The following is a 26,094-nucleotide window of genomic DNA, read 5'->3' as shown; positions in this document are numbered from 1 at the left end:
AGGGAAGAGAAGTAATAACCACTGAGCGGCAAATGGATGCCAGGCCCTGGGCATGCTCTGAGGGCCATTGCACAGGATCCTTGCACCACTTTGTGGGGGGTCAACATTCTCTTTTTTTTTTTTTTTTTTTTTTGACAGAGTCTTGCTCTATCGCCCAGGCTGGAGGGCAGCGGTGTGATCTCAGCTCACTGCAACCTCCACCTCCCAGGTTCAAGCAATTCTCATGCCTCAACTTCCCAAGTAGCTGGGATTACAGGTGTGCCCCACCATGACCAGCAAATTTTTGTATTTTTAGTAGAGACAGGGTTTCACCATGTTGCTCAGGCTGGTCTTTAACTTCTGGCCTCAATTGATCTGCCTGCTTCGGCCTCCCAAAGTGCTAGGATTATGGGCATGAGCCACCATCCCCAGCCCTCTGTGTTTTTCTTAAGTAGCTTTATTGAGCTATAATTTATATGCCATGAAATTTACCCATTTTAAGTGCACAATTTGATTATTTTTAGCAAGTTTACGGAGTTGCAAAACATCCCCACAATCCAATGTTGGGACATGGCCATCACCCCAAAAAGATCTCCTGTGCTTGTTCCACCGTCACTCCCCACTCCCACCTCTAGCCTGGGGCAACCAGTAATCTGCTACTATCTTTTCTGCCTTTCCTTTTTCGTACCTGGCTTCTTTCATTGAACATGCTTTTGAGTTTCATCCATGTTGTAGCCTCTATCCGTACTTTATTCCTTTTTATTTATTTTTAATTTATTATTTAATCTTAATTTTTTTTTTTTTTTTGAGTCAGAGTCTCACTCTGTTGCCCAGGCTGGAGTGCAGTGGTGCGATCATGGCTCACTGCAGCCTTGACCTCCCACACTCAAACGATCCTCCCACCTCAGCCTCCCAAGTAGCTGGGAATTGTATTCCCACCATGCCCTGCTAATTTTTTTTATTTTTTGAAGAGATGGGGGTCTCACTATGTTGCCCTGGCTGGTCTTGAACTCTTGGGCTCAAGTGATCCACCCGCCTCGGTGTTCTCATGTGTTTACAGGTGTGAGCCACTGCCCCAGGCCACTTTGTTCCTTTTCAGAACTGAATAGCATGCTACTTACTCTCTGACCACATTTTGTTTTTCACTTACAAGTCAGTGGACATTTGGATTGTTTCAATTTTTTGACTCATAAACAATGCTGTGAAGAACGTCAGTGTGTAAGCTTCGTGGGGGACATGTGTTTTCATTTCTCTTGGGTAGATACCTAAGAGTGGAGTTGCCGGATCGCGTTGTAGTTTTATGTTTAACTCTTTAAGAAACTGCTAACCTGTTTTCCTACATGGTTGTACCATCTCATTCCCACCAGCACTGTATGAGGGCTTCTGTGTCACCATGTCCTCGCCAACCCCTCACATTTGCAGGTGATGAAGATGTGGCTGAGAGAACGGTTTGTTAGGTCAAACAGCACACAGAGGCAGAATTGAGGTTTTTGAACCCAGGTGTACCTGACTTTCTGGTCTGGGCATGGACTTTAGCAAAATGCAACAGTTAGAGGCTCTGAAGAGGCAGATCAGCGGGGTCCACCAGGCTGGCATCCCGGGATATGGGGCAAGGCTTGGAGAGGGCTGAGGAGTGATTGTACAGGGCTCAGTAGCCCTTGACTCATGCCACTACCTGAGGGCTCAGGGCTCCCGCATGGCCAGTGGCAGAGGCGTTCATCCAAGGAGGTCTTGGCTTCTGCCATACATAAGATCTTCTCTCTGGCACCCTCCCCTGCCCCGCCTGCATTTCCTGCAAGCTGCCATCTATCCCGTTTGGGTCTGGATATGTCCTTGTCATCCCCACTTCTGGCGCTCCACAGGAGGAGGAATGGGCTTTCCTGTCCCAGCCCCCAGATCTTTACCTCTTTCTGTCAACCTCAGAGTCTGCATGCAACCTAAGAGTGTCAAAGAGGAGGAACAAGCTCATCTTATTCATCTGTGCCTCAGGGAAGGACTGGTGATAGGACAATGGGCAAGGTGGGTCTGGCCAGCAGGTGGCAGAGCAGCCCACGTGTCCTGGCCAGCCCTCATCCCTTCCCACCATCATCGTGGAACCACCACCTTTGCCCTAAGGAAAGGAGGTCTCATGAGACCAAAGGGTCCAGACCACCCATTCAAGCTTCCTTTGCAAATTTGGAAAAAGGAGGAAGAAGGAAAACGTGCATTTATGGAGCACCAGCCATAGGTCAAATCTTCTTCATATACACCCTTTCTCTTGATTCTCATGTCCACCCTGAGAACTGAGTCCTCATCTTTCCCCTGAAACTGATTCAGTGGTTCAGTGGCTTGCCAAAGTCTTGCATACTAAGTAGTAAACCTCTGTTCCCACCCACCACACACGGAGTAAGCCTCTGACTCTTAAAGGCGGGGTGGCACCCCCGACAATGTCCTAAGTGTGAGCTGTGGCATCAGGTACACCTGAATTCAAATCCTGACCCTGCACTTTCTCGATGTGTGATCTTGGGTACATGACTGAACCTCTCTGAGTTGCAGCTGCCCCATCTGTGCAATGGAGCTCTCCAAACCCATGCTGTGAAGACTAAATGAGACACCTCATTTGTGAGGGAGAATGAGCAAAGACTGTTGTTATTTCCTGAGACTGGGAGACTGGAGAGCAGGGCTGATGGTTTTCAGTCTCCTCCAGACTCTCGAGAGGGTCATTCTCTTTGGTGCTTTGACCTTCTGTCTAGTTGGGTCTGTCCCCAACCCTGTTCACAGGAGGGCAGGGAAAACCAGACACCCTGAAGGAGATCTGGAGTTCTGGAGATCTGACAGTTCCACTGCCCAACCTTGGGAGGCAAATTCCAGCTGGGATAAAAGAAGGAACAGAGTATCTAGGCCTTCCGTCTTTCCTCCAGTTATTTCCTCTCATCTTCTTTGCTGCATCCCTAAACTTTGCTCTTCCTTCAAGGCTGAGTCAGACCTCCTCCTCTAGGCGGTCTCCCAGCCTGCCCCAGCCTACCCCAGCCTATCCTTGCCTGCCAGCCTCAAAGCCCAGTACCTAAGGCATTTTCAGCACCAGAAGGGCTGCGAGCTCCACCCAGGGCAGGACAAGGGTCCTCTGCAGAAAACCTCAGGCTGGCATGATCCAAGCTGTGGTCTCCCCCCACCCCGCAGAGGTGGCACTGTGGACGACTCGGGCCGATGGGCGAGTGCGCCTACGCATAGACCCCAGCTGCCCACAACTTCCCTACACTGTGCATCGGATGTTCTACGAGGCCCTGGACAAGTACGGGGACTTCAGCGCTCTGGGTTTCAAGCGCCAGGACAAGTGGGAGCACATCTCCTACTCCCAATACTACCTGCTCGCCCGCAGAGCTGCCAAGGGCTTCCTGAAGGTAAGGGGGCCCTTCATGGCAAGGCCTTGCCCCTCCCCAGATGTGCCTGCCAGCTCTGGGCCTCACAGGCCTCCTCTCCAACTGCCCACTGGGCAAGGCTCTTAGGAACAATAACTGTAAAAGCCATCACTGTGCGTGGAGCTGATACTCCATGCTGGGCACTGTACTGAGCTTTTATTTGCTGAGCCCCTACCATGTGCCAAGCACTTGATACTCACTTTTCATTTGTGATCACATTCAGGGCGGGCTGGAAGCCCAGTGTGCTGGGCTGAGGGGCCGGACAGACTCCCTGGGAAGGCCTTGGGAGGTGCAGTGAGGGCTGTTGAGTGACCAACCCCTTCTCCTCCAAGGGGATTCTCTGACTGAGGGGACCCTGGGAGGGTGGAGCCTGCAGGGTCCCCTGCAGTCTCAGTGGGGGCTCTGAGAGGGGCATGAGGGTCCCAGTCCCTGCCTGGCTGACCTGGCCTGTCTGCCTTTGGCCTGGAGCTCGGCCTGGAGCGGGCCCACAGTGTGGCCATCCTCGGCTTCAACTCCCCGGAGTGGTTCTTCTCAGCAGTGGGCACAGTATTTGCAGGGTGAGTGGCAGGGGCAGGGATGGTGTCTCCAGTGGGTTGGCGGTGGGTAGAGGGCAGGGGAGGGTCCTTATCTCTTTTTAGTAGCCCCCATCCACTCCCCACCATCATGCCTCCTCCTTGGGGCCTTCTGGTGGACCTGCATCTGGCACCCTCTCTGCAGGGGCAGAGGTGTTGAGGTGCCTTGGGAGCCCCTCCTGCCAGGCTGTGGGAGCTCTCTGGGTCTGGGGGCTACAGATGTGGGGGTGGGGGAAGAGAGTGGCCCCTCTGCACCTCTCCTAAGGTGAATCTTCCTGGGTCTCCTACAGTGGCATCGTCACCGGCATCTACACCACCAGCTCCCCCGAGGCCTGCCAGTACATCGCTTATGACTGCTGCGCCAATGTCATCGTGGTCGACACGCAGAAGCAGCTGGAAAAGATCCTGAAGGTTTGGGGAAGGGGCAGTGGGCATGCGGTCAGAGGCTGGGTATCTCCATGCGCCTTCACTTCAACTCACACGGGACCTTCCCGCCCTCCATCCAGAGTGTCCTCATCCTTAATAGCAACCCTCTAACTCACACACAGCAAGCAAGGCAGGGCAACAGCTATTTACCCATTTGACAGGCAAGGAAATGGAGGCTCAAGGGACATGCCCCAGAAGTGGTGATAAGGCCTTGGGTAGGACTCCTGTCCAGCCACTGCCTCCCATGGCTTTCTCTTTGGGACAGGATCTTCCCTAAGGGGGAGCAAGAGCTGTGGGGGCCGGGGTCCTCTGGCAGTGGAAGGGTTATGTGCAGGTGAGTGGCTTAGGGCTCTGACATCTTGAGCACTCGAGTCTAGATGAGAAACGGGGTGATGGGGGTGGCGAGGGCTGCCACAGGATGAAGGTTGAGCCAAGTCAGAGACAGTGAGGGCAGAGCAGGAGCTCAGAGTGCCTCTAGAGCCAGCAGGGTCTTTTCTGGAGCATTGATGATGCCTCCCGATCTAAGGCCCACCCCTAACTGGCTCTGTCCCCCCATGCACCATACTGGGGTGTGGTAGTCTGGGGACACCTCTGTGTCTCAGCTGAACCCATCAGCCTTTGAGGCATTCAGGGGCTCCCTGCATCCCAAAGGAGGCCCCAGAGACTGACTTGTTGGCTTGCCTCTGATTCTGGAGATGTCACCTGGGCCACAGCTTCCATCTGTACCTGAGGGTGGGACAAATGGTCTCCAACCTTCCATGACTATGGGATCTGGATCCCCAGAGGAGCCAGAGGAGATGCCTACCCTCATTTCTAGTGGAGAAGTTTCCTGAAGCCTGAAAGAGAAAAGCAAGCGGGGCCAGTGGTTCCCAGCAGGGCAGTGCCAGAATCCTCGGGAGAGATCTAGGCTGCAGCCCAGACCCTTGAGGCAGAACCTCTTGGAGGGCTTTGTGACTTTGAAAATAGCCAAATCAGAGTGACTTTGAAATAGCCTCAGCTGAGGCTGTGGGCAGCCCAGGCCAAGAATTTCTGGCTCACAGCAAAATAAAATGAAGCCCCAGGAAGACCTCAGAGCTGCCCTGGCTGGACAAACAAAAGCCTCTGAGCAGGGTTTAAACCCAGAGGTGGTGTAGAGAAGCGGGTGAACACACACACTTGGGCTGGACCTGCCAGAGCTCAAATGTAGTGTGGCCTAGGGGAGGATGGTGACAGGCGCAGAGGTCAACTGGAAGGGCTGGTGTAAAGGTAACTCTTAGACCAGCGTCTGGCTCTTGGTGGGCGCCTGCGTTCATTTGCCAAGGTTGCTGGAACGGGGTGGCTTCTGGAGTTGGCTGGCCATTTTTGCGCTCCTTGGCTTATAGACACATCACCCAGGCCTCTGCCTTCATCCTCACCTGGCATTCTCCCAGTGTCTTCACGTTGTCGTCCTTCTGTGTCTGTCTCTGTCCCAATTTCCCATTTCTATCAGGACACCAGGAATATTGGATTCGAGCCCACCTTAATGACTTTGTTTTAATTTCATTATCTCCATAAAGACCCTGTCTCCAAATAAGGTCACACTTAGAGGTACCAGGGGTGAGGACTTTGGGATATCTCTTTGCGGGGATGGGGACACAATTCAACCCATGGCAGCACCATATAAGTGCTTTTAAATCATTATGTTGTCATAGTCTTCACTTGTAAGACAAGAAAGAAAGGGGTTCTGTCTAAGACTTAGGGAGCTTTCAGAACCTGGAGGGACTGGAAAAGGCATTCCATCCAACACCTACCCTCTGTCCATTTCACACATGAAGAAACAGACCCAGAGTGGAAAAGGAGAGTCCCAGGTGGCGGCACCACAGCCCAGCAGTAGCAGTGGATAGAAACTGTTCATGGCACACTGGCTCCACTGAGTGCCCTGCAGACATTGCAGCAGCCTGAGAAATGGGTCTTCTCATTCATTTTACAGGCAAGGAAACCAAGGGCCAGAGCAGTGAAGTATGGCTTACTCAAGGTCCCATCCTGGCAGGTGGCAGTTGAGTGACTCTGTGCTGCAGGTTCTTAAGAGGATGCCATAAGAACCATTTGTGAGAGAAATCAAGGGGGCCACATCTCTCCACAAAGCATCATTTATGGAGAGCTTATAAAGTGCCAGAGTCTGCTCTGAATACCCTAAATCAGCAACTGAGGCAGAGCGAGCCCCTCCTCTTCCAGCGAGGACAAGAAGGAAATATATAGCTGTGGCCAGCTCCTTACAGCCCTTGGAGGCCAGAGGCACTGTGAGACAGGGCTGGGGGAGGCCCCCACTCCCATTAATGTCTGGGCTGGGAATGTCAGCAACCTTAGGGTTTCAACCCTCAGCCTATGGCAGCAGGGCTGGCTTCAAAGGGGCGTGGCCCATGCTTCACCTCACACAAAGCCCGAGTTTACGAAATTCTCTTTCTTTTCCTTCCTTCTTCTCTTCTCTTCTCTTCTCTTCTCTTCTCCTCTCCTCTCCCCTCCTTTCCTCTCTTTTCTTTTCTTTTTCTTTTTTCTTTTCTTTTCTTTCTGGCAGAGTCGCACTGTGCCACCCAGGCTAAAGTAAAGTAGCTCAATCACAGCTTGCTGCAGCCTCGACATCCTGGGCTCAAGTGATCCTCTCACCTCAGCCTCCCACATAGCTGGAACTACAGGCATGGGGCTCTACACCTGGCTAATTTTGTGTAGAGATGAGGTCTTGCTCTGTTGCCCAGGCTGGTCTCAAACACCTGGCTTCAAGCAATCCTCTGTCTCAACCTCCCAAAGTGCTGGGCTTACAGGCATGAACCACCTCACCCAGCCTTGAAACTCTTAATAAGGTTTGAACAAGGGGTCCCCACATTTGCATTTTGCACCTGGCCAGTTCTTCCTTTGGGTTCCAGACCCCTCCAAGGGTTTGCTCTAATCCATGTGAGTGTACCCAGTTTTATCCCATTTTAGGATTATTTTGAAACCCCTTTTTTAAATGGGCACTTGGGCCTACTTGTGTTCTACTCAGAAGGATGTATCAAATGGGCCCACTTCATGAATGAGGGGCTTGTCTTGCCTCCGTGTGGGATCCTTTTCTGTCTCAGCTCCTTTTGACCCTGTGTTTTCAAGATCTCTCATTCTGAACATCTCCATCCTGTCTGACTTGAATCAATACTTGATATTGGTTTGGATTATGCCACCTAAGATGAATTGCTCAGAGAGAATGAGAAGCGCCTTCTCCTTTGGCTCCCAGCAGGGATGCTCTGTTGCTGGCCCTCCCAGGTACCTTGGCCTTGCTGTGGCCTCAATTTCTTCAGGTTTGGCAGCTTCATAGACCCCCGTGACTTGGAGGCAAAGGAGTCATTGGACTAGTTCCTGAGCTCCACTCCTCACAGCCCCACCCAAGCACTGATCCAGCCTCTCCCAGGACAGGCTTAAGATTTGCTTGAGGGCCAGGCTGGCAGATGCCTGAGCTACTTGTACCACTTGTACCCAGTAGTCATCCCTTCTCAGCCTCACCTAAGGGAGTCACACTGGCCCTACCATTCCCTCTCTTATCGGAATGCAGGATAGGAAGGGTGGAAGACATTAAAAAGCCTCCCCACCCAGTAGGTTTTGCCAGGCCCCTCAGGGAGGCCAACCCCCTTGTGTAAGTTGTTGGTCTAATCCAAATACCATCTCCCATCCCCATTTTGCAGTTGAAGAAACTGAGGTCCAGAGTTAGGAAATGACCACCCCAGGTCAATATTTAAAAAGAAGGCTTGGTTTTTTAAATGTTTGAGACAAGGTCTCACTTTGTCACCAAGGCTGGGGTGCAGTAGCATGATCATGGCTCACTGCAGCCTCGACCTCCTGGACTCAAGCAATCCTCCCACCTCAGCCTCCTGAGTAGATGGGACAACAGGTGCCTGCAGCACCATTCCTGGCTAACTTTTGTACTTTTTCTTTAGAGAGACAGGGTCTCACTATGTTGCCCAGGCTGGTCTCGAATTTCTGGCTCAAGCAATCCAAAGTCCTGGAATTACAGGCATGAGAGACCATGCTTGGTAATATGGTTAGGCTTTGTGTCTCCACCCAAATCTCATCTTGAATTGTAATCTCCAGATATTTAGGGAGTGACCTGGTGGGAAGTGATTGGATTATGGGAGTGGTTCCCCCATACTGTTCTCATGATAGTGAGTGAATTCTCATGAGATCTGATGACTTTATAAATGGTAGTTTTTCCTGCACTAATACACACTTGCTCTCTTTCTCCTGCTGCCATGTAAGACATGCTCGCTTCCCCTTCTAACACGATTGTAAGTTTTCTGAGGCCTCCCCAGCCATGCAGAACTGTGAGCCAATTAAACCTCTTTTCTTTGTAAATTACCCAGTCTTGGCCAGTATCTTTATAGCAGTGTGAGAACATACTAATACACCTGGCATAAAATAAAATTTGTATTATGACAGTTTTCAAACAAAACTTTTTTTTTTTGAAAGTAGAGAGAATCCCCATATATCTATCATCAGATCCAATCATTGTCAATGTGTTTTCATCACACTTGCTTCTTCAATTGACCTTTTTGCTGAAGTGTTTGAAGGAAAATCTCTGATATCATGTCACTTCATTATCTGAATACTTTAATATGCATCTCTAAAAAATATGAAATCTTTCTCAAATAAGCTCTGTAACTTTATCACACCTAGCACAAGTAAAATAATTCTATCCTATCATCTAATACACATATGATGTCTTTTTTCCAATTTTTTGTTGTATTAAACACATATGACATAAAAACATACCATCTTAACCATTTTTAAGTGTCCAGTGGTAAGTGCATTCAGATTGTTGTACAATCTCCACTACCATTCATCTCTAGAACTCTTGTCATCTTACAAAACTGAAATGTTGTACTCATTAAACAACTCCCTATTCCCTCCTGGCAACCATCATTCTACTTTCTGTCTCTATACCCACGATGTCATTGCATCATTGGTTTATTTGAATCAGGATCTAAACCAGGCCCACGTGTTGCATGTGGTGGTGTCTCTTAAGTGTCTTCTAATTTAGAGCAAAGCTCTACCATTGACCAGTGTGGTCCCCAAATTAGCATCATCTGGGAACTTAGAAATGCAAATTCTCAGGCTTCACCGCAGTCTTACTGAATCATAAACTTAGTGTGTTGGGCCCAGCATTCACATTTAACAAGCCCTCTGGCGATTCTGATGCACATTCAGTTGTGAGAACTTCTGCCATAGACCCTGCAGTAACTAGGTGAGTCATCTTGTACAGGGTCTCATGTTCTGTGGTTGTCTGACTGCTTGCTTTTGCCATCAATTAACTTGTCCCTCTAACTTCTGTATTTCCTGTTAGATCTAAAGGCTTGATGCATTTCAGATTGGACATTTTTGGCAAGAACATCCCATAGGTGGTACCATGTCCTTCACAGAGCACCAGCTCAAGAGGCACATGATGACAGGCAGTACCACTTTCAGTGATGTTGGGCTTCAGGTCATGATCACCTTCTCTTCTTCCACTGTGAAATTCCCCATCAACCTTTCTCCTAATGGTTTTAGCATCCCTTGATGATGTTTGCCTGAATTAATTATTTTATTAGGGGTAGCAAAATATTGATTTTCTAATTCACTGGCTGGAATTCTCCAAAGAAAGAACTTTCCCTCATTACCTGGGGCTCTTTGGTACTTGAGACACTCTGTTTGTACAGAGTAGGTGTGATAGAATAATGATCAATTTCGGTGAATGTTCCATGCATATTTGAAAGAATGTGTACTCTGCAGTTGTTGGCTGGAAGATTCTACAAATGTTAATTAAATCAAGTTGGTTGGTAGTGTTTTAATGTTGTCTTCTGTATCTCTGTTGATTTTCTGTCTTCTTGCTCTATCAAATACTAAGAAAGGGAATGTGGAAATCTCCAATTATTATTGTAGACTTATCTATTTTTCCTTCCAGTTCTATTAGGTTTTGCTTTATGTATTTTGGAGCTCTGTTATTAGGCATATACATGTTTAGATTATTATGCTTTCTTGATAAATTAACCCTTTATCATTAAGAAATGTCCCTCCTTATCCCTGGTAATAATTCTTGTTCCAAAATTACTTTGCCTCAAATTAATGTAGGCACTCCAGGTTTCTGGTAATTAATGTTTGCATGTATATATTTTTGTATTCTTTTAATTTTAACCTATCTGTGTCTTTATATTTAAAGTGAGTTTCTCATAGACAGCACATAGTTGAGTCTTGCCCTTTTATCCAATCTGACAAAATGATGTATAAATCCACCATTTGGCTATTTTTTTATTTGTCCCATCTATTCTTTGTCCCTTTTCTTTTCTTTCCTGAATTTTTTGTATTTTTTATCTTGTTTTGCTTTGGTATTCCATTTGATCTCCACTGGCTTATTAGCTATCCTTTGTTACTATATCAGTGTTTGCTCTAATTTTACAATGTGCATCTTTAACTTATCACAGTGTACTCTCAAATATACCAGTTCCCATGAAATGTGGAACCGTACAACAGTGTACTTCCACTTCCCCTCCCATCCGTTCAGCTGTTGGCATCCATTTTACTTCTATAGAGGTTATAAACCCCACAAACATTGTTATTACTCTTGCTTTCAACAGTTGAGTATCTTTCTTTCTTTTTTCTTTTCTTTTAAGACAGGGTCTCACTCTGTCACCCAGACTGGAGTGCAATGGTGCAATCATGGCTCACTGCAACCTCAACCTCCTGGGCTCAAGCAATCCTCCCACCTCAGCCTCCCAAGTAGCTGGGACCACAGCCATGTGAGGCTGCAGTGAGCCGTGATTGCCACACTACACTCCAGCCTGGGTGACAGAGTTAGACCCTGTCTTAAAAACAAAAAAAAAAAAAAAAAAAAAAGAAAAAGAAATAATGAAAGACACTCAACTGTTGAAATCAAGAGTAATAACAATGTATGGTGGGGTTTATAACCTCTATAGAAGTAAAATGGATGACAACAGCTGAATTTTTGTATTTTTTGTAGACACAGAGTCTTGTTGTGTTGCCCAGGCTGGTCTCAAATTCCTGGGCTCAAGCAATTTGCCCACCTCGGCCTTCCAAAGTACTAATATTACACGCATGAGCCACTGCACCCAGCCCAGATGAGTATCTTTCAGAGAAATTTTTAAAGAAGGAAATAATATGTTTCATATTTACCCACATTTTTTGCCATTTCTGATACTCTGTCTTCCTTTATGTAGATCCAAGTTTTTATCTGATATCATCTTTTCAGCCTTAAGAACTTTTCTTTAATATTTCTTATAGTACAGGTCTGATGGCAATACATTCTCTCAGCTTGTCTTTGTCTGAAAAGGTGCTTGTTTTTCTGCTCATTTTTTAAAAGTCATTTTATCTGATTTAGATTTATGGGTCCACGGGGTTTTGTTTTTTTTTTTCTTTCAGCACTTTAAAGATTTCATTTCAGTGTTTTCCATTTGCATCTGTTTTTTTTTTTTTTTTTGAGACGGAGTCTTGCTCTGTCACTCAGGCTGGAGTGCGGTGGCACGATCTCGGTTTACTGCAACCTCTGCCTCTTGGGTCCACACCATTCTCCTGCCTCATCCTCCCGAGTAGCTGGGACTACAGGCGCCCACCACCACGCCCAGCTAATTTTTTGTATTTTTTGGTAGAGACGGGGTTTCACCATGTTAGCCAGGATGGTCTCGATCTCCTGACCTCATGATCTGCCTGCCTTGGCCTCCCAAAGTGCTGGGATTACAGGCATGAGCCACTGCACCCGGCCCATTTGCATCATTTCTAACAAGAAGTCTGTGATATCTTATTTTCGTTCCTCTCCCCATAGTGTTTTGTTTTTCTGGCTGCTTTTAAGACTTTTTTCCTTTTTCGCTGATTTTCAGCAATTTGGTTATGTTGTATCTTAAGGTGGTTTTCTTTGTGTTTATTCTGCTCAGGAGTCATTGAGCTTCTGAAATTAGTGGATTTATAGTTTTAATCCATGAATTTAAATTTGAAAATTTCTCAGACTGTTTTTCAATTAAAACAATTTTCTGGGACTCCAATTACATGTATGTTTGATTTCTTGATATTGTCCCACAGGCAATTCTTTTCCATTTTTTTCTCTCTGAACGTTATTTTGAGGCTATGTTTAAGGCTTTTTAGGCCAGGCCTTTAGATAACCTTTACTTTAATGCCAATTTAGCCCCATCACTAAGACATGACCCTTCTGGGTCTCTGCTTAATGACTGATGGGGTCCCTCCATGCTGGTGGGGGAAAACGAGCAATTCCTACATCCGCCGCTGTTTGACTTCCACCCCTGGTCATTGGTCTTCCTCCAGCTTCATGGAGTTTCACCCTATGCATGTGCAGATGGAGAGCCAATCAAAGACCCTAAAATAATTTCTAGAACTCTTTCTCTATATAGTTCTCTCCTCTCTGGTATTCTGTCTCACAAATTCTAGCCACCTCAGCTTTCCTGAGTTCTGATCTTGGTCACCTCAACCCAGTAAGACAACTGGGTTCTGTATTCTCCTCTCTCTCTCTCTCCCTCTCTCTCTCTCTCTCCCCAACTCTGTCTCTCCCATAGCCCAAAAATTGCCCCTGGGCAGAAAGCTGGGGCACACTTAGAGGCTCACCTCATCTGTTTCCCTCTCTCAGGGATATCAGTCCTGAGCTGTCTGTAGTCCAGTATCTGAAATCAATTGCTTTCTCTCCAAACAAGATGGCCAATGTGTACACGGGATAGGCCCGCTGGGCCCACCCAACTATTCTATTTGTCCAGTTTCCTAGTATTTACAGTGCAATGATGGATGTTACTCCCTTGTGATCAGAATCAGAAGTCTCAGGAAAATATATTTTAGCAAAAAATCATGAGTTCACACTGATATTTCTGTTATTTCTATAACATTTCAAATGTTATATTGTGAAGTTTTAGCTTACTTTTTAAATTTTATTCTTGTATTTCTTTTATTTTACCTTAAAATCTTAGTTCCTAATAGGATTAACATAATCCTATAGTACATCAAATAATTTTGAAATAGTAGTATCAATATTATTACCAACAATAAGGCCAGGTGCAGCAGCTCATTCCTATAATCCCAGCACTTTGGGAAGCCAAGGCAGAAGGATCTCTTGAATCCCAGGAGTTCAAGATCAGCCTGGGCAACATAGTGAGACCCTGTCTCTACAAAAAAAAAATGTAATTATCCAGATGTGGTGGTGTGAACATGTAGTCCCAGCTACTCGGGAGGCGGAGGCAGGATCATGGGAGCCCAGGGGTTTGAGGCTGCAGTGGGCCATGATCATGCCACAGAGTGAGAACCTTTCTCCAAAACAAAACCAACAAAACCAACAAAACAAAACTCCAGAAACCAATAAGACTATTGCATATAATTTGAAATTCCTTTTTGCCTTTAGAGTAAGTGCCACTAAAAAAGAGGAATCAAAGTGCACTATTATAAAATTCCTTGATCTTGATGTAATTCTGTGTGTGTGTGGTTATGTTGCTAACTTAGTATGTGGTCTAATTCATTTCTTTCTTTTTTTCTGCTGGTTCCTTGATCTCATTTTTTCCCTTTCTAAAAATTTTTTAGTGATCCTCCCCCACCCCACAAAGATACGGCCTCACTATATTTCCCAGGCTGGTCTCAAACTCCTGGCCTCAAGCAATCTTTCTGCCTCAGCCTCCCAAGTAGCTGGGATCACAGGCATATGAGCCATCACACCTGGCTTCCTTTTACATATAACTTTATTTTTCAAATGGTTGAGACATTTACATGATTCCAAAGTCAAAATCATGTGAGATAACACTCAAAGAATTTTTGCTTCCATCCCTTTCTTCTTACCTTTATTCCCTCTCTGCCTATACATAGTGAATTCAATCAGGTTTTGGTTTAACCTTCCAGAGTTTCTTTTTTTGTTTGTTTATTTTGAGACAGAGTCTCTCTCTGGAGTGCCGAGGCGCGATCTCTGCTCACTGCAACCTCTGCCTCCCGGGCTCAAGCGAGTCTCGTGCCTCAGTCTCCTGAGTAGCTGGGATTACAGACATGCACCACCACACCTGGCCAATTTTTGTATTTTCAGTAGAGACAGGGTTTCACCATGTTGACCAGGCTGGTCTCGAACTCCTGACCTCAAATGACCCTCCTGCCCTCAAATGACCCTCCCGCCCTCAAATGTACCCTCCGCCCTCAAATGACCCTCCCGCATTGGCCTCTCAAAGTGCCAGGATTACAGGCATGAGCCACCGCACCCGGCCTCTTTTTGTAAATATAAGTAAATACATGTTTGCATACATATATTTACATTGCACCCCTTTCTTACACAAATATGGTATACTATATGCAGATTGTAAACATTCCTTTTTTCACTTAATAATATATCCTAGAAACCACTCACTCTCTGCACATAGAATTCTCTCCCTCTCTCCTCTGTGCTCTGCTCCTCTCCCTCTCTCTCCTACAGTCACATAGCACTACTCCATTGTGTGGCTGGGTCATGGTTTGCTCAACCGAACCCCAGCTCGTTTTGGGTTTTCCTCCAATGAGGAGCCATCCCCAGCCCCCTGGCTATCCCCACCGTTACTGCTCCCAAGTTCTCAGGAGGGAAACTACGGGTGAAGGGTGGCAGTTGTCCTGCTGGGGTCAAAGGTCAGATACGGGGCACCCAGAGACATTTGCTAAGCAGACTCACACAGGGAGATGGGGTACTTCTTAGAAGGTGACATTTCTCTTGCTGAAACCTGATCTATTTTTCCTGTCAATGCAGGTCTGGAAACAGTTGCCACATCTAAAGGCAGTCGTGATTTATAAAGAACCTCCTCCAAACAAGATGGCCAATGTGTACACGGTATGGGCAGTGGGGCCCTGGGCACTAGGTGGGGTCTGTTGGGCCCACCCAGCTGACCTAGCCTGCCTGTTCCCTGCATCTGGCTACAGATGGAGGAATTCATGGACCTGGGGAATGAAGTGCCCGAGGAAGCCCTGGACGCCATCATTGACACCCAGCAGCCCAACCAGTGCTGTGTGCTAGTCTACACTTCCGGCACCACTGGGAACCCCAAGGGTGTGATGCTGAGTCAAGACAATGTAGGACAGACGCCTGGTGTGGGGCTGGGCAAGGGGGGTTATGGGTGAATCTGGGCCATGGCTTTGCCCCAGTAGCCCCTGGGAAAGCTCCTTGGGCCCCCCTGCTCTAGGAGCTGGGATAGGTAGAACAGCCCATCAGTCTGTGGCCCAGACTGAGCCCAGCAAGGGGGAGGGGAGGCCTGTCCTGGGGTTTTCAGAGCCTGCAGAGATGCCACAGGGGCACCACACTGGGGCTGGCCCTCAGAATGGCCACAGTTGTGAGCACCGCCAGGGCTGGCTTGTGGACACTGCTGGGATCCATCTGCTTGTCCTCCAGATCACGTGGACAGCACGGTACGGCAGCCAGGCCGGTGACATCCGGCCGGCAGAAGTCCAGCAGGAGGTGGTAGTCAGCTACCTGCCCCTCAGCCACATTGCTGCCCAGATCTACGACCTGTGGACAGGCATCCAGTGGGGGGCCCAGGTCTGCTTTGCTGAACCCGACGCCCTGAAGGTCAGTCTGCCTTTACTGTGCGTCCATCCCAGCCCGTGTGCCAGGCCACGTCCACGTGTGTCCGTGGGCCCTGAGTGTGCATTTGTGTGTGTGCTGTTCCTGTGCATGTATCAGTCAGAATTCTGTCAGCTGCAATGGGCACAGCCTGACTCAAATGACCAAACAAGAAGGTAAACTGGGTCGGACGTGGTGGCTCATGCCTGTAATCCCAGCACTTTGGGAGGCCAAGGTGGGCGGATCACAAGGTTAGGAGATCGAGACCATCCTGGCTAACACGGTGAAACCCTGTCTCTACTAAAAATACAAAAAATTAGCCTGGGCATGGTGGCGGGCACCTGTAGTCCCAGCTACTTGGGTGGCTGAGGCAGGAGAATGGGGTGAACCCAGGAGGCGGAGCTTGCGGTGAGCGGAGATCGTGCCACTGCACTACAGCCTGGGCGACAAAGCGTGAACCTGATGCCATTACATAAAGTGGAGTGAGAGTGGTTCACGGGACTTGTAACACGATCAAGTACGGGTGTCCTCAGAGTATCACCAGATGGCTACAGCCCTTCCCTGAATCCCAGCCTCACAGGATATACCTGTTCTTGGGACCCTTATTTTAACTGTGAGGAAAACGTTCCCAGAAACCCCCCAGCAAGTTTCCCTCCACCAGCATCTCAGTGTCCCAAAGTGTCACCTGTCTGTTCTCAAACCAAATGCTGCCGAGGGGAATGGGATTCTTGTGTCTGAGTTAGACTCATGGAGAGTCGCCACGCTCAGGGCTGGGATGAGACTGAGGTCCTTCTGAAGCACTGGCTGCCTGACGGTTGCCTGACGGCTGCCTGACCGCTGCCTGCCACCGGGGTTCTGTGAGCAAAAAGCGAGGCGACAACCATTGAGGAAACAGTATGTGCCATACCTTGTGTGCAGGTGTGTGTGGGTGCCCGTTGAGCATGTGTGTGCCGCCGGCATGCCTGGCTGGTGAGAGGGGGCCCCTGGGCCCCAGCTGCCCCCGACCCAATAGGGCTGCCTCTTCCGGTGTGAACAGGGGAGCCTGGTGAACACGCTGCGGGAGGTGGAGCCCACATCGCACATGGGGGTGCCCCGGGTGTGGGAGAAGATCATGGAGCGCATCCAGGAGGTGGCGGCTCAGTCTGGCTTCATCCGGCGCAAGATGCTGCTGTGGGCCATGTCGGTGACCTTGGAGCAGAACCTCACCTGCCCTGGCAGGTACAGAGGGCCCACGGGCAGGAGGCCTGGGGAGGCAGTGCTCTGGGTCATAACCCAAAACACAGTGAGGGTCTGATAGGCCATGCCTGTCCCGGCTCCAGTGGCCGGGCAGCTCTGGAGACCCCATGCAGATGCCCCATCAATGACGGGGCTTGAGCTCCTATGCGTTTCCCAGGGCCTGCTGGGGAGAGTCGCTCCACCTTTGGATTCTGACTGGGAGGACTAACTTGCTTTCTCTGAAGTGAAATTCACCTCCCTTGGAGCAGCTCCTGGCACAGTCTCCTGAGGTCTTCTGTCCTCAGTAGGTGGCTGGAGAAGGGGCCACAGTGATGACGACTTGGCCTTTCCAGCCTTTTCAGCATCCCAAGTAACCCCTCAGATGTCTCACCCTTTCTGTCTTTCTATAGCTTTTAAAATTCCCACATAGTTCTATGGAGGGTCAGTGATATAAATCTGGCTTGGTTTCAATTTAGAAGTAGTTTCCATTCCCCATGTGTCTGTGAAAGGGTATGTTTCATGAGATGTGTGTACGTATCTGAGCATCCACAGTTTCATTTGCACAGACATGAAACACGAACATGCATGAACAAAGCAATTGTGGGCTTCACTGGGGTCCGACGTTTGTACATGTGTACACACGAATACATACTTCAAGTCTCTGTGCATGTGTATTTTGTGTGCAAAATGGCATGTGTCTTTGTTGTTGCCTGTACACCTGTACACAGCTGAATCTGTTTGACTTCCTGGTTCAAGACACATTTGCACACAACCATGTGCCTGCATACCCACATCTGCATCCATGTTCATGGGCAGGTTCAATATTCAAACCAACCAAGTGGAACAGACAACTGGAATGGCCGAGCCAGGGTGTTCTCACTGAATACCACCCTTTTAGTGTGTGTGTGTGTGTGTGTGTGTGTGTGTTTGTGTGTGTGTGATTTCTTCCGTGAACCATTCTCCCTGTCCCACCAGCGACCTGAAGCCCTTCACAACCAGACTGGCAGATTACCTGGTGCTAGCCAAGGTCCGCCAGGCACTGGGCTTTGCCAAGTGTCAGAAGAACTTCTATGGAGCAGCCCCCATGACAGCAGAGACACAGCACTTCTTCCTGGGCCTCAACATCCGCCTGTATGCGGGCTACGGCCTCAGTGAGACCTCAGGCCCCCACTTCATGTCCAGCCCCTGCAACTACCGGCTGTACAGGTGAGTCTCGAGGCTGCTGCACACATGCACACCCATGCGCCCTTGCTGGTACTCCTTTGTGTCTGCTTGCTGAGTGCCCTGGGGACCACCTTCTCTTTGCAAGCCAGTTGGGTCCCAGAGACCTGGCCACTGGGCTATGGAGCCCCTGAGAGCCAACACTGCCCTCTTGGGCCAAGTCCCTAGCTTATCCTCCTCAGTCTAGTGGGGGTGGCCTCGGCCACTTTGTTGTGTGAGTCTGTGGTTGAAAACAGCCTGCACAGCCCAGGTGTCCCCTGAGCAGGGGTCTACCTCTGGAGCAGTTTTCCTCTGGCCCCTCCCTCTCATGGCGTGGGGTGTGCTCCAGCATGTTCTAGGAGAGTGGATGGCCCAGGGGCCAGCTAGGGTAGAAGTTGAGGGGACCAGGCCAGCCTCCTAATGGGCGGTGAGGGCAGTCAGTTCTGGGGAGTGATTTGCAGGATCATCAGTTATGATTAAATATCTCCTCTCCCTGCCAGCCTATCACAGTGCTCCAAGTTCTACCATTGCCATTTCATTTGTTCCTTCCTTCCTTCATTCCCTAAAACTCTTAAACTGGCTCTACCTTTCAGCTGTAAGTCCCCTGTTAAAATACAAAAGCCCTGTGAGGTGATACCTTCTAGCCATCAGTGAAGACTGAGCTGTTGGGACCCCGGCTCCCCAGTGGGGGCTTGGAGGAGACAGCTCCCTCTGATCAGTCTCCTGGCCCCTCCCTCGACAGCTCAGGCAAGTTGGTTCCCGGCTGTCGGGTGAAGCTGGTGAACCAGGACACAGAGGGCATTGGTGAGATCTGCCTGTGGGGCCGCACCATCTTCATGGGTTACCTGAACATGGAGGACAAGACTTGCGAGGCCATCGACGAGGAAGGCTGGCTGCACACGGGTGACGTTGGCCGACTGGATGCCGATGGCTTCCTCTACATCACTGGGCGCCTCAAAGGTGAGCACCCCAGGCCAGGCGCGGTGGCTCATGCCTGTAATCCCAGCACTTTGGGAGGCTGAGGCAGGCAGATTGCCTGAGCTCAGGAGTTCAAGACCGCTCTGGGCAGCACAGCGAAACCCCATCTTTACTAAAAACACACACAAAATTAGCTGGGCGTGGTGGCATGCACCTATAATCCCAGCTATTCAGGAGGCTGAGGCATGAGAATTGCTTGAACCCGGGAAGCAGAGGTTGCAGTGAGCTGAGATCGCCTCGCTGCACACCAGCCTGGGCCACAGAGTTAGACTCTGTCTCCAAAAACAAAAACAAAACAAACAAACAAAAAAAGGCAAGCGCCCTGGACAGCTGCAGTGGGGTGGGGGCAGGAATTCCACTGCCACCACTGTTTATACCAGCTGCTGGTCTTGAACCTTTATTAAGTGTCACGCACCTTTAGTGACATCATTTTATTTACTCTACTCTCCTATGGGGCACGTACTATTAACCTTAACTTGTTAATGAGGACATCCAGAGAGGTTAAGTAACTTGCCCAATGTCACCCAGCTAGTAAATGGTGGAGTTGGAAATCAGACCCCTAGAGAAACAAGGCAAGTCTTTCCAGAAGATTCAAGAGCATAAGTATTATGTATATTTATATGCAGACACAGATGTGACGGGGAATAGCATGCAAATTGGATATAAAATTTTAAATAAGACAAACTTCCCACAGAGACAGGTATAGTTGGGGATGCCTCTGTGGAAGGATGTTCTGCCTGCTTCACCCAAGCTGGTGTCATGCCCGCAGCACCCACGTGGGAATCCCGCACCAGGGCTTCATAGGGGAAACTGAAGCTAAGTGAGTGGGGAAACTACTTTGTGGACATCATGTAGGCAGTGTGCGACCGTGCCTAGGCCCCAGCTGATGGCCATGGAGGCTTGACCACCCCAGGGAGGGACAAAAGGTCGCAGTGGCGTTTGGGCCCTGGGATGTGCAGGCTGGTGAGCCCTGGCAGGTACCCTCCAGTGAGACCCCAGGAGTGACAGGTGGCTGCTTGGATGTGCCATGGGCGCCGCCTAGTGTGCCTCTTTGTAACGGCAGATGAGGGGACCCACATCCCTGCACGGGGGAGGATAGTAGCCAGAAAACCAAATTCAACCAGAGCGGGCCCTCCTTTTAGAACTAGTATAGTGAGAGGTAAGGGTCCAAATAGTTTTTCTCCAAATACATATCCAACTGACACGGCATCCTTTCCCCATTGCCTTGCAGTGATACCTTTGCCCTTTATGAAGTGACTGTCTATGAGAGGCCTATGTGTGGACTCCATTCTGTTCCCTTAGTCTGTTTGCCTATCTGTGCACCAATACCCAGTGTCTTAATTTCTATAGTTTGATGACAGGGCTAGATATCTGGCTTAGCCCTACAACCTTGGTCGTCTTCTTCATGACCTTGGCTATTCTTGGCCATTTTCATTCCCATATGAACTTTAGAATGATTGTATGTTTCCTCAAAAACTGGGTGGAATTTTGATTTTGATTTCATTGAATCTATAGATCAATTTGGTGAGGAAAACACATCTTTACAGTATTATCTCTTCCAATTCACAAATATGATAAATCTCTCCATTTACTTAGGTCTTTTTTTATTTTATTATTATTATTATTATCATTTTTGAGATGGAGTCTCGCTCTGTCGCCCAGGCAGGAGTGCAGTGACGCGATCTCGGCTCACTGCAAGCTCCACCTCCCAGGTTCACACCATTCTCCTGCCTCAGCCTCCCGATTATTTAGGTCTTTTTAAGTTTCTCTCAATAATGTGTTATTTATTTATTTATTTATTTTTGAGACAGGGTCTCACTTTGTTGCCCAGGCTGGAGTGCACTGGCATGATCTCAGATCACTGCAACTTCTACCTCCTGGGCTCAAGTGATCCTCTGGTCCAGCTTCACCCTCCCAAGTAGCTGGGACCACAGTTGCAAGCCACCACACCTGGCTAACTTTTTATTTTTGTATAGAGGGGTTTTGCCATGTTGCCCAGGCTGCTCTTGAGTTCCTGAGCTCAAGCCATCCTCCTGTCTCAGCTTCCTAAAGTGCTGGGATTATAGGTGTGAGCCACCACATCCATCCTATGTTTTCTGGCGTAGAGATTTTTGCACATCTTTCCTTATATTTACTTCTAAGAATTTTTATGGTATTTTAAATAACATCACTTAAAAGTTTTTTTCAGCTCAGATGTTGCTGCAAAAAAAATTTTTGTCTTCTATTTGTTTGCTGCTGGCATATAGAAATACAACTGCTTTTTGCATATTGGCTTTGGATCAAATGATCTTTTGTGGATCATTTGATCAGACCACATATTCAATCCAGTAGTGTGTATATTCTTTTGAATTTTCTATGGACACAACGATATCATCTGCAAATGACAGATGATTTTTTTTCTTGCCATATTGCACAGGTTAGGACCTCCAGGATAGTGTTGAATAGAAATGGTAATAGTGGTCATCCTTGTTTTGTTCCTGATTTCAGGGGAGAAGCATTCACTATCTTATCATTAGTATGTTTGTCTGGGCACAGTGGCTTACACCTGCAATCTCAGTACTTTGGGAGGCTGAGGCAGGGGGATTGCTTGAGCTCAGGAATTCAAGACCAGCCTGGGAAACATAGTGAGATCCTGTCTCTATTTATTTTTTAAAAAATTATTAAATCTTAAAAAAAGTATGTTTGCTGTAAAAATTTTTAGATGTTCTTTATCAGATTAAAGATGTTCCTTTCTAGGCTTAGTTTGCTAAGGGTTTTTTTTTAAATCATTTACTAATGGTAAAAGATGCTGGTGAGAATGCAGAGGGCGGTGGTGAGGAGAAGAGGGCAGGAATGAGGTAGCAATGATGAGGCATATGTGAGGAAGGCTGGGTTTTTGTCTTCTCGTATTTCCAGAGTCTGTCTTTTCCTCTTCACCTGACTTCTGCTGTCCTAGACAAACCCTGATCATCTAGACACTTGCCATGGCTTCCTCTCTAGCCAGCCTGCCCCCTGAATAACCACTCTTCACCCCAGCTACCTACCAGAGTATCCTAAAACTTTGATCTCACACCATTCAGTGATTCCCACCTGCCTGCCCACAATCCAGCTCCTGAGCCAGCACTGGAAGCCTCTGAGATCTGCCCTACTACTCTCCAGCCTCTGCCTCACTTGCTACCTGCAGTTCCCTTAAGGCCTGTGAGCTTCTGCTCCTGTCCTGCCCTCTGCCTGCCAACCCCATTCATGTTCAGCATGCAGCTGGGCCTGATGCTTCCCTGCCCTGGCCCTGCAGCCCCTGTGCCTCCCTCTGTCTCGCTGCCCCCCTGCACTGTGGGCTCCTTGCAGCCATGGACAGCCTTGTTCTATTCTGTGCCTGATGTCAGCACAAGACCTGTGCACAGAATGTGGCCAACTAATCTTTGTTGAATTAGATAGAAATGAGGGACAGGAGTACAGTCTCACTAAAATTAGTCAATGTGCATTCGTTAAATTTATTTTATTTAATTTATTGCCATCTAGCCTAGAAGTAAGCCATCATTACTATCAGAGAACAGCAGGCTAGGGCACTGAGTGCCTGGCAGTCTGTTGGACAGAAAGAAAGAAGGGGAGAGGACCTTCCAGGGAGAAGGGCGCAAGCAAAGGGAGAGGCATCCTAGCAGGGCAGGTGAGAGCATGGGCTCTGGAACTGGACTGGATTTAAAATCTTAGCTCTGCCACTTACTAGCATGTGAGCTTGGACAAGTTACTGAATGTCTCTGTGCCTCAGCTTCCTCATCTGCAAAACAAGAGTGTCTGCTTCATTATAGGTTTATTGTGACAATTAAATGAATTACTCTATGTGAAGTGCTTAGCATGGTGGTGAGTGCTGTGTGAGTGACAGGGATGGTCACTTTGCTTAAGCAAAGGCAGGGAAGGGAAATGACACGGGCTATTTGGGACCAGGAACTGGGGCTGGCAGAAGGGGACATGGATGAGATGCCTGAGCAGGCTGAGTCTTGGACGACAAGCTGAGGAGAGGGAACCCTGGGTGAGCATTTGTCATTGGGGTGCTGCCACCGGCCCCCCAACAGGTGTGAGTTGCTTTGGAGGGCCTGCCACTGCTTCTTGGCTCCCAGAGAAGGGGCGTCTCCAGCTGTGCTGCCTGCTGTGCTGAGGTTTCCGGGCTGTGGCTGAGGCTTGGGTTGTGGTTCAGCTGGGGCACCTGGACTACATTCTGTGCCGGGGGCCTGGCCTTGCCTCCCCAGAATTAATCATCACAGCTGGTGGGGAGAATGTGCCCCCTGTGCCCATTGAGGAGGCCGTGAAGATGGAGCTACCCATCATTAGCAACGCCATGCTGATTGGGGACCAGAGGAAGTTCCTGTCCATGCTGCTCACCTTGAAGGTGTGTCTGGGGGGCTCCAGCTCAGAAGGAGCAGCCAGTGAGGGGGTCTGTGGGTCTGGCTGGCAGCCACATTCAGCACAGGGCACATCCAGATCTCATGGCTTCATTTTGGAATGACTCAAGTCCATGCTGCCTGCACTGTTGGAGCAACTGTGGCATGCGGAAATTCCTTCTGTCCCACATAAGCCACCGTGATGATCCTTTACATGTTACTGGCACTTTCCCATTTACAGAGTGCTGCTGCCCTCCCTCATTGCTCTCTGCAGGTACTTGAGCCCCAAGGTGGCAGACAGGCAGGAGTTATGGTCCCTGCTTTATAGACAATAACGTCACTGACCGAGCCCTTCTAATTATCAGACCACTGCTCCTTCCACAATAACACGAGGCTCAACACAGTAGCAGCTACTCATTCTAGAACCGTCTCTTTGAAACAGAGCTCACATGATTCACACCCTTGCAGATAGCAGTAAGACCTCCTCCAGGACCAGGGCTTACGTCTTGTGGGGTAAGGCTTGGTCCTCATCTGATCTCTGGCTTTTCAGTGCACTCTGGACCCAGACACCTCTGACCCGACTGATAATCTGACTGAACAAGCTGTGGAGTTCTGCCAGAGGGTGGGCAGCAGAGCCACCACAGTGTCCGAGATCGTAGGGAAGGATGAGGCCGTGTACCAGGCCATCGAAGAGGGGATCCGGAGAGTCAACATGAATGCGGCAGCCCGGCCCTACCACATCCAGAAGTGGGCCATTCTCGAGAGAGACTTCTCCATTTCAGGTGGAGAGTTGGGTACGTTTTTTCTTTTCACCGTTGCAACGGCTGTGTGGGAAGGCAGAGGCCATGGCAGTGCCTAGGAGGTGCCTGTTATGAAGCAGCCATGGCAAGGAGAAGGTCATGGCAGGAATCTGGGTGATACCCATCTACTTCCTGTTGGAGGACACTGATGGCTCCATGCATGGGCTTGTGGTTATGTGGAACCTGTTGAATGTATAAGATATGTGCTAGAACTTTCTTTTTTTCTTGAGATGGAGTCTCGCTCTGTCACCCAGGCTGGAGTGCAATGGCACGACCTCGGCTCACTGCAACCTCCACCTCGTGGGTTCAAGTAATTCTGCCTCAGCCTCCTGAGTAGCTGGGATTACAGGCATGGGCCACCACGCCCGGCTAATTTTGTATTTTTAGTAGAGACGTGGTTTTTCCGTGTTGGTCAGGCTGGTCTCGAACTCCCGACCTTAGGTGATCTGCCAGCCTCGGCCTCCCAAAGTGCTGGGATTACAGGCGTGAGACACTGCACCCGACTGATACGTGCTAGAACTTTCTAATCTGAACATGACATTTAACTTGGCCTTGACTATGGGACTATTTTCCCCTAAAATCACAATGGAACTACCAGGCCAACACCAAGGCCCTGTTAATGTTCAGGCTGGAGTCATGTGGTTCTAGGGGTGAGACTACTATGATCTTCTGGAAAGTCAGCTTGTGTGATAAAGGGCTAAGGCTGTTCTGGAACACTGCCTACAGAACCAGGAGAGGGCTCTGGTGCAGCCTCAGCTGAAGTCACTCTTGGCTGTAGCCAAGAGATGTTCATGGGGTGTTCATGGAACAGGGTAGGTAGAAATGGTTATGCCAGTGTGATTCCCTCAAATTCATTAAGGCTGAACCCAGATGCAATTGTCCACAGCAATGCTGAGCTGCAATCAGAGACCTTGAGCTTCTCTGACTGTCTGCTGCCAGCACACTGAATGCACGGTCAGACAGACAGAAGATGTCCTCGCTAAGTAGTTAATACAATGATTTTAATGCAGAAAGTTTCCAGTTACACAGTCAAGAGTGAGTTAGGCACTTTAAGCTACCCAGGACCTCAAATCAGAGCTCTTTCAACCTTGTTTTTGAGGGGGTAAATCAAGTTCAAGAAAAGGAATTAGGGGAAGACCTCTCATAAAGACCATGGCAGAGGCTCCCCGTAACCTGGATATCCCCTGCCCCCATCACAACCATCAAAGCATAATGTTGTATGAACATGCAGAGGTGATGTGTACTAGTTATCTAATACATTGCTGTGTAACAAATGACCCCAAAAATGTAGCAGCCTAAAGCAATAAACATTTATTATCCACATTTCTGTAGCTCAGGAATCCAGGAACAGCTTAGCTGAGTGGTTCTGGCTTGGCTCTCATGGGATGACAGTCAATATGAGCCGGGTGCAGTCACTTGCAGCTGAGGGTCCACCTCCGTGCTCACTTACGTGGCTATTGGCAGGCCTCAGCTCCTTGCTGGCTGCTGGCCAGAAACCTCTGTGTGTGGCCAGTGGGCCTCTCATGGCTTCCTGTGTGTCCTCACAACATGGCAGCCAGCTTGCCCAGGAAGAATGGTCCAAGAGAAAGCCCAAGACACAAAACCTAGTCTATTTTTTTATTGCTTCAACAATTTATTCATTCAAGAGACAGA

General features: G+C 48.7%; 1 protein-coding gene across 4 annotated transcripts in view; it reads left to right on the top strand.

Moving 5' to 3' along the window:
* The window catches only part of ACSBG1 (acyl-CoA synthetase bubblegum family member 1), a 64,983-nt gene that overhangs the window by 37,822 nt on the left and 1,067 nt on the right, over positions 1–26,094 (top strand). For 3 of the 4 annotated variants that reach the window (XM_010378657.2, XM_030930538.1, XM_030930539.1), the window contains 11 exons: positions 3,139–3,359; positions 3,846–3,934; positions 4,240–4,360; positions 15,087–15,167; positions 15,257–15,406; positions 15,723–15,899; positions 16,930–17,111; positions 18,084–18,314; positions 19,051–19,268; positions 23,510–23,649; positions 24,192–24,435. In XM_010378657.2, coding sequence (XP_010376959.1) covers positions 3,139–3,359; positions 3,846–3,934; positions 4,240–4,360; positions 15,087–15,167; positions 15,257–15,406; positions 15,723–15,899; positions 16,930–17,111; positions 18,084–18,314; positions 19,051–19,268; positions 23,510–23,649; positions 24,192–24,435 — 1,854 coding nt within the window. Of the gene's footprint in view, positions 1–3,138; positions 3,360–3,845; positions 3,935–4,239; positions 4,361–15,086; positions 15,168–15,256; positions 15,407–15,722; positions 15,900–16,929; positions 17,112–18,083; positions 18,315–19,050; positions 19,269–23,207; positions 23,293–23,509; positions 23,650–24,191; positions 24,436–26,094 lie in introns of those variants that run through there. The other variant, XR_004057302.1, reaches the window with a different exon arrangement.

Source organism: Rhinopithecus roxellana, chromosome 5, assembly GCF_007565055.1.
Source record: "Rhinopithecus roxellana isolate Shanxi Qingling chromosome 5, ASM756505v1, whole genome shotgun sequence".
Taxonomy (NCBI): Eukaryota; Metazoa; Chordata; class Mammalia; order Primates; family Cercopithecidae; genus Rhinopithecus; species Rhinopithecus roxellana.
Note: the sequence above shows the minus strand (reverse complement) of the source record. Positions and strands in the feature narration are given on the sequence as shown.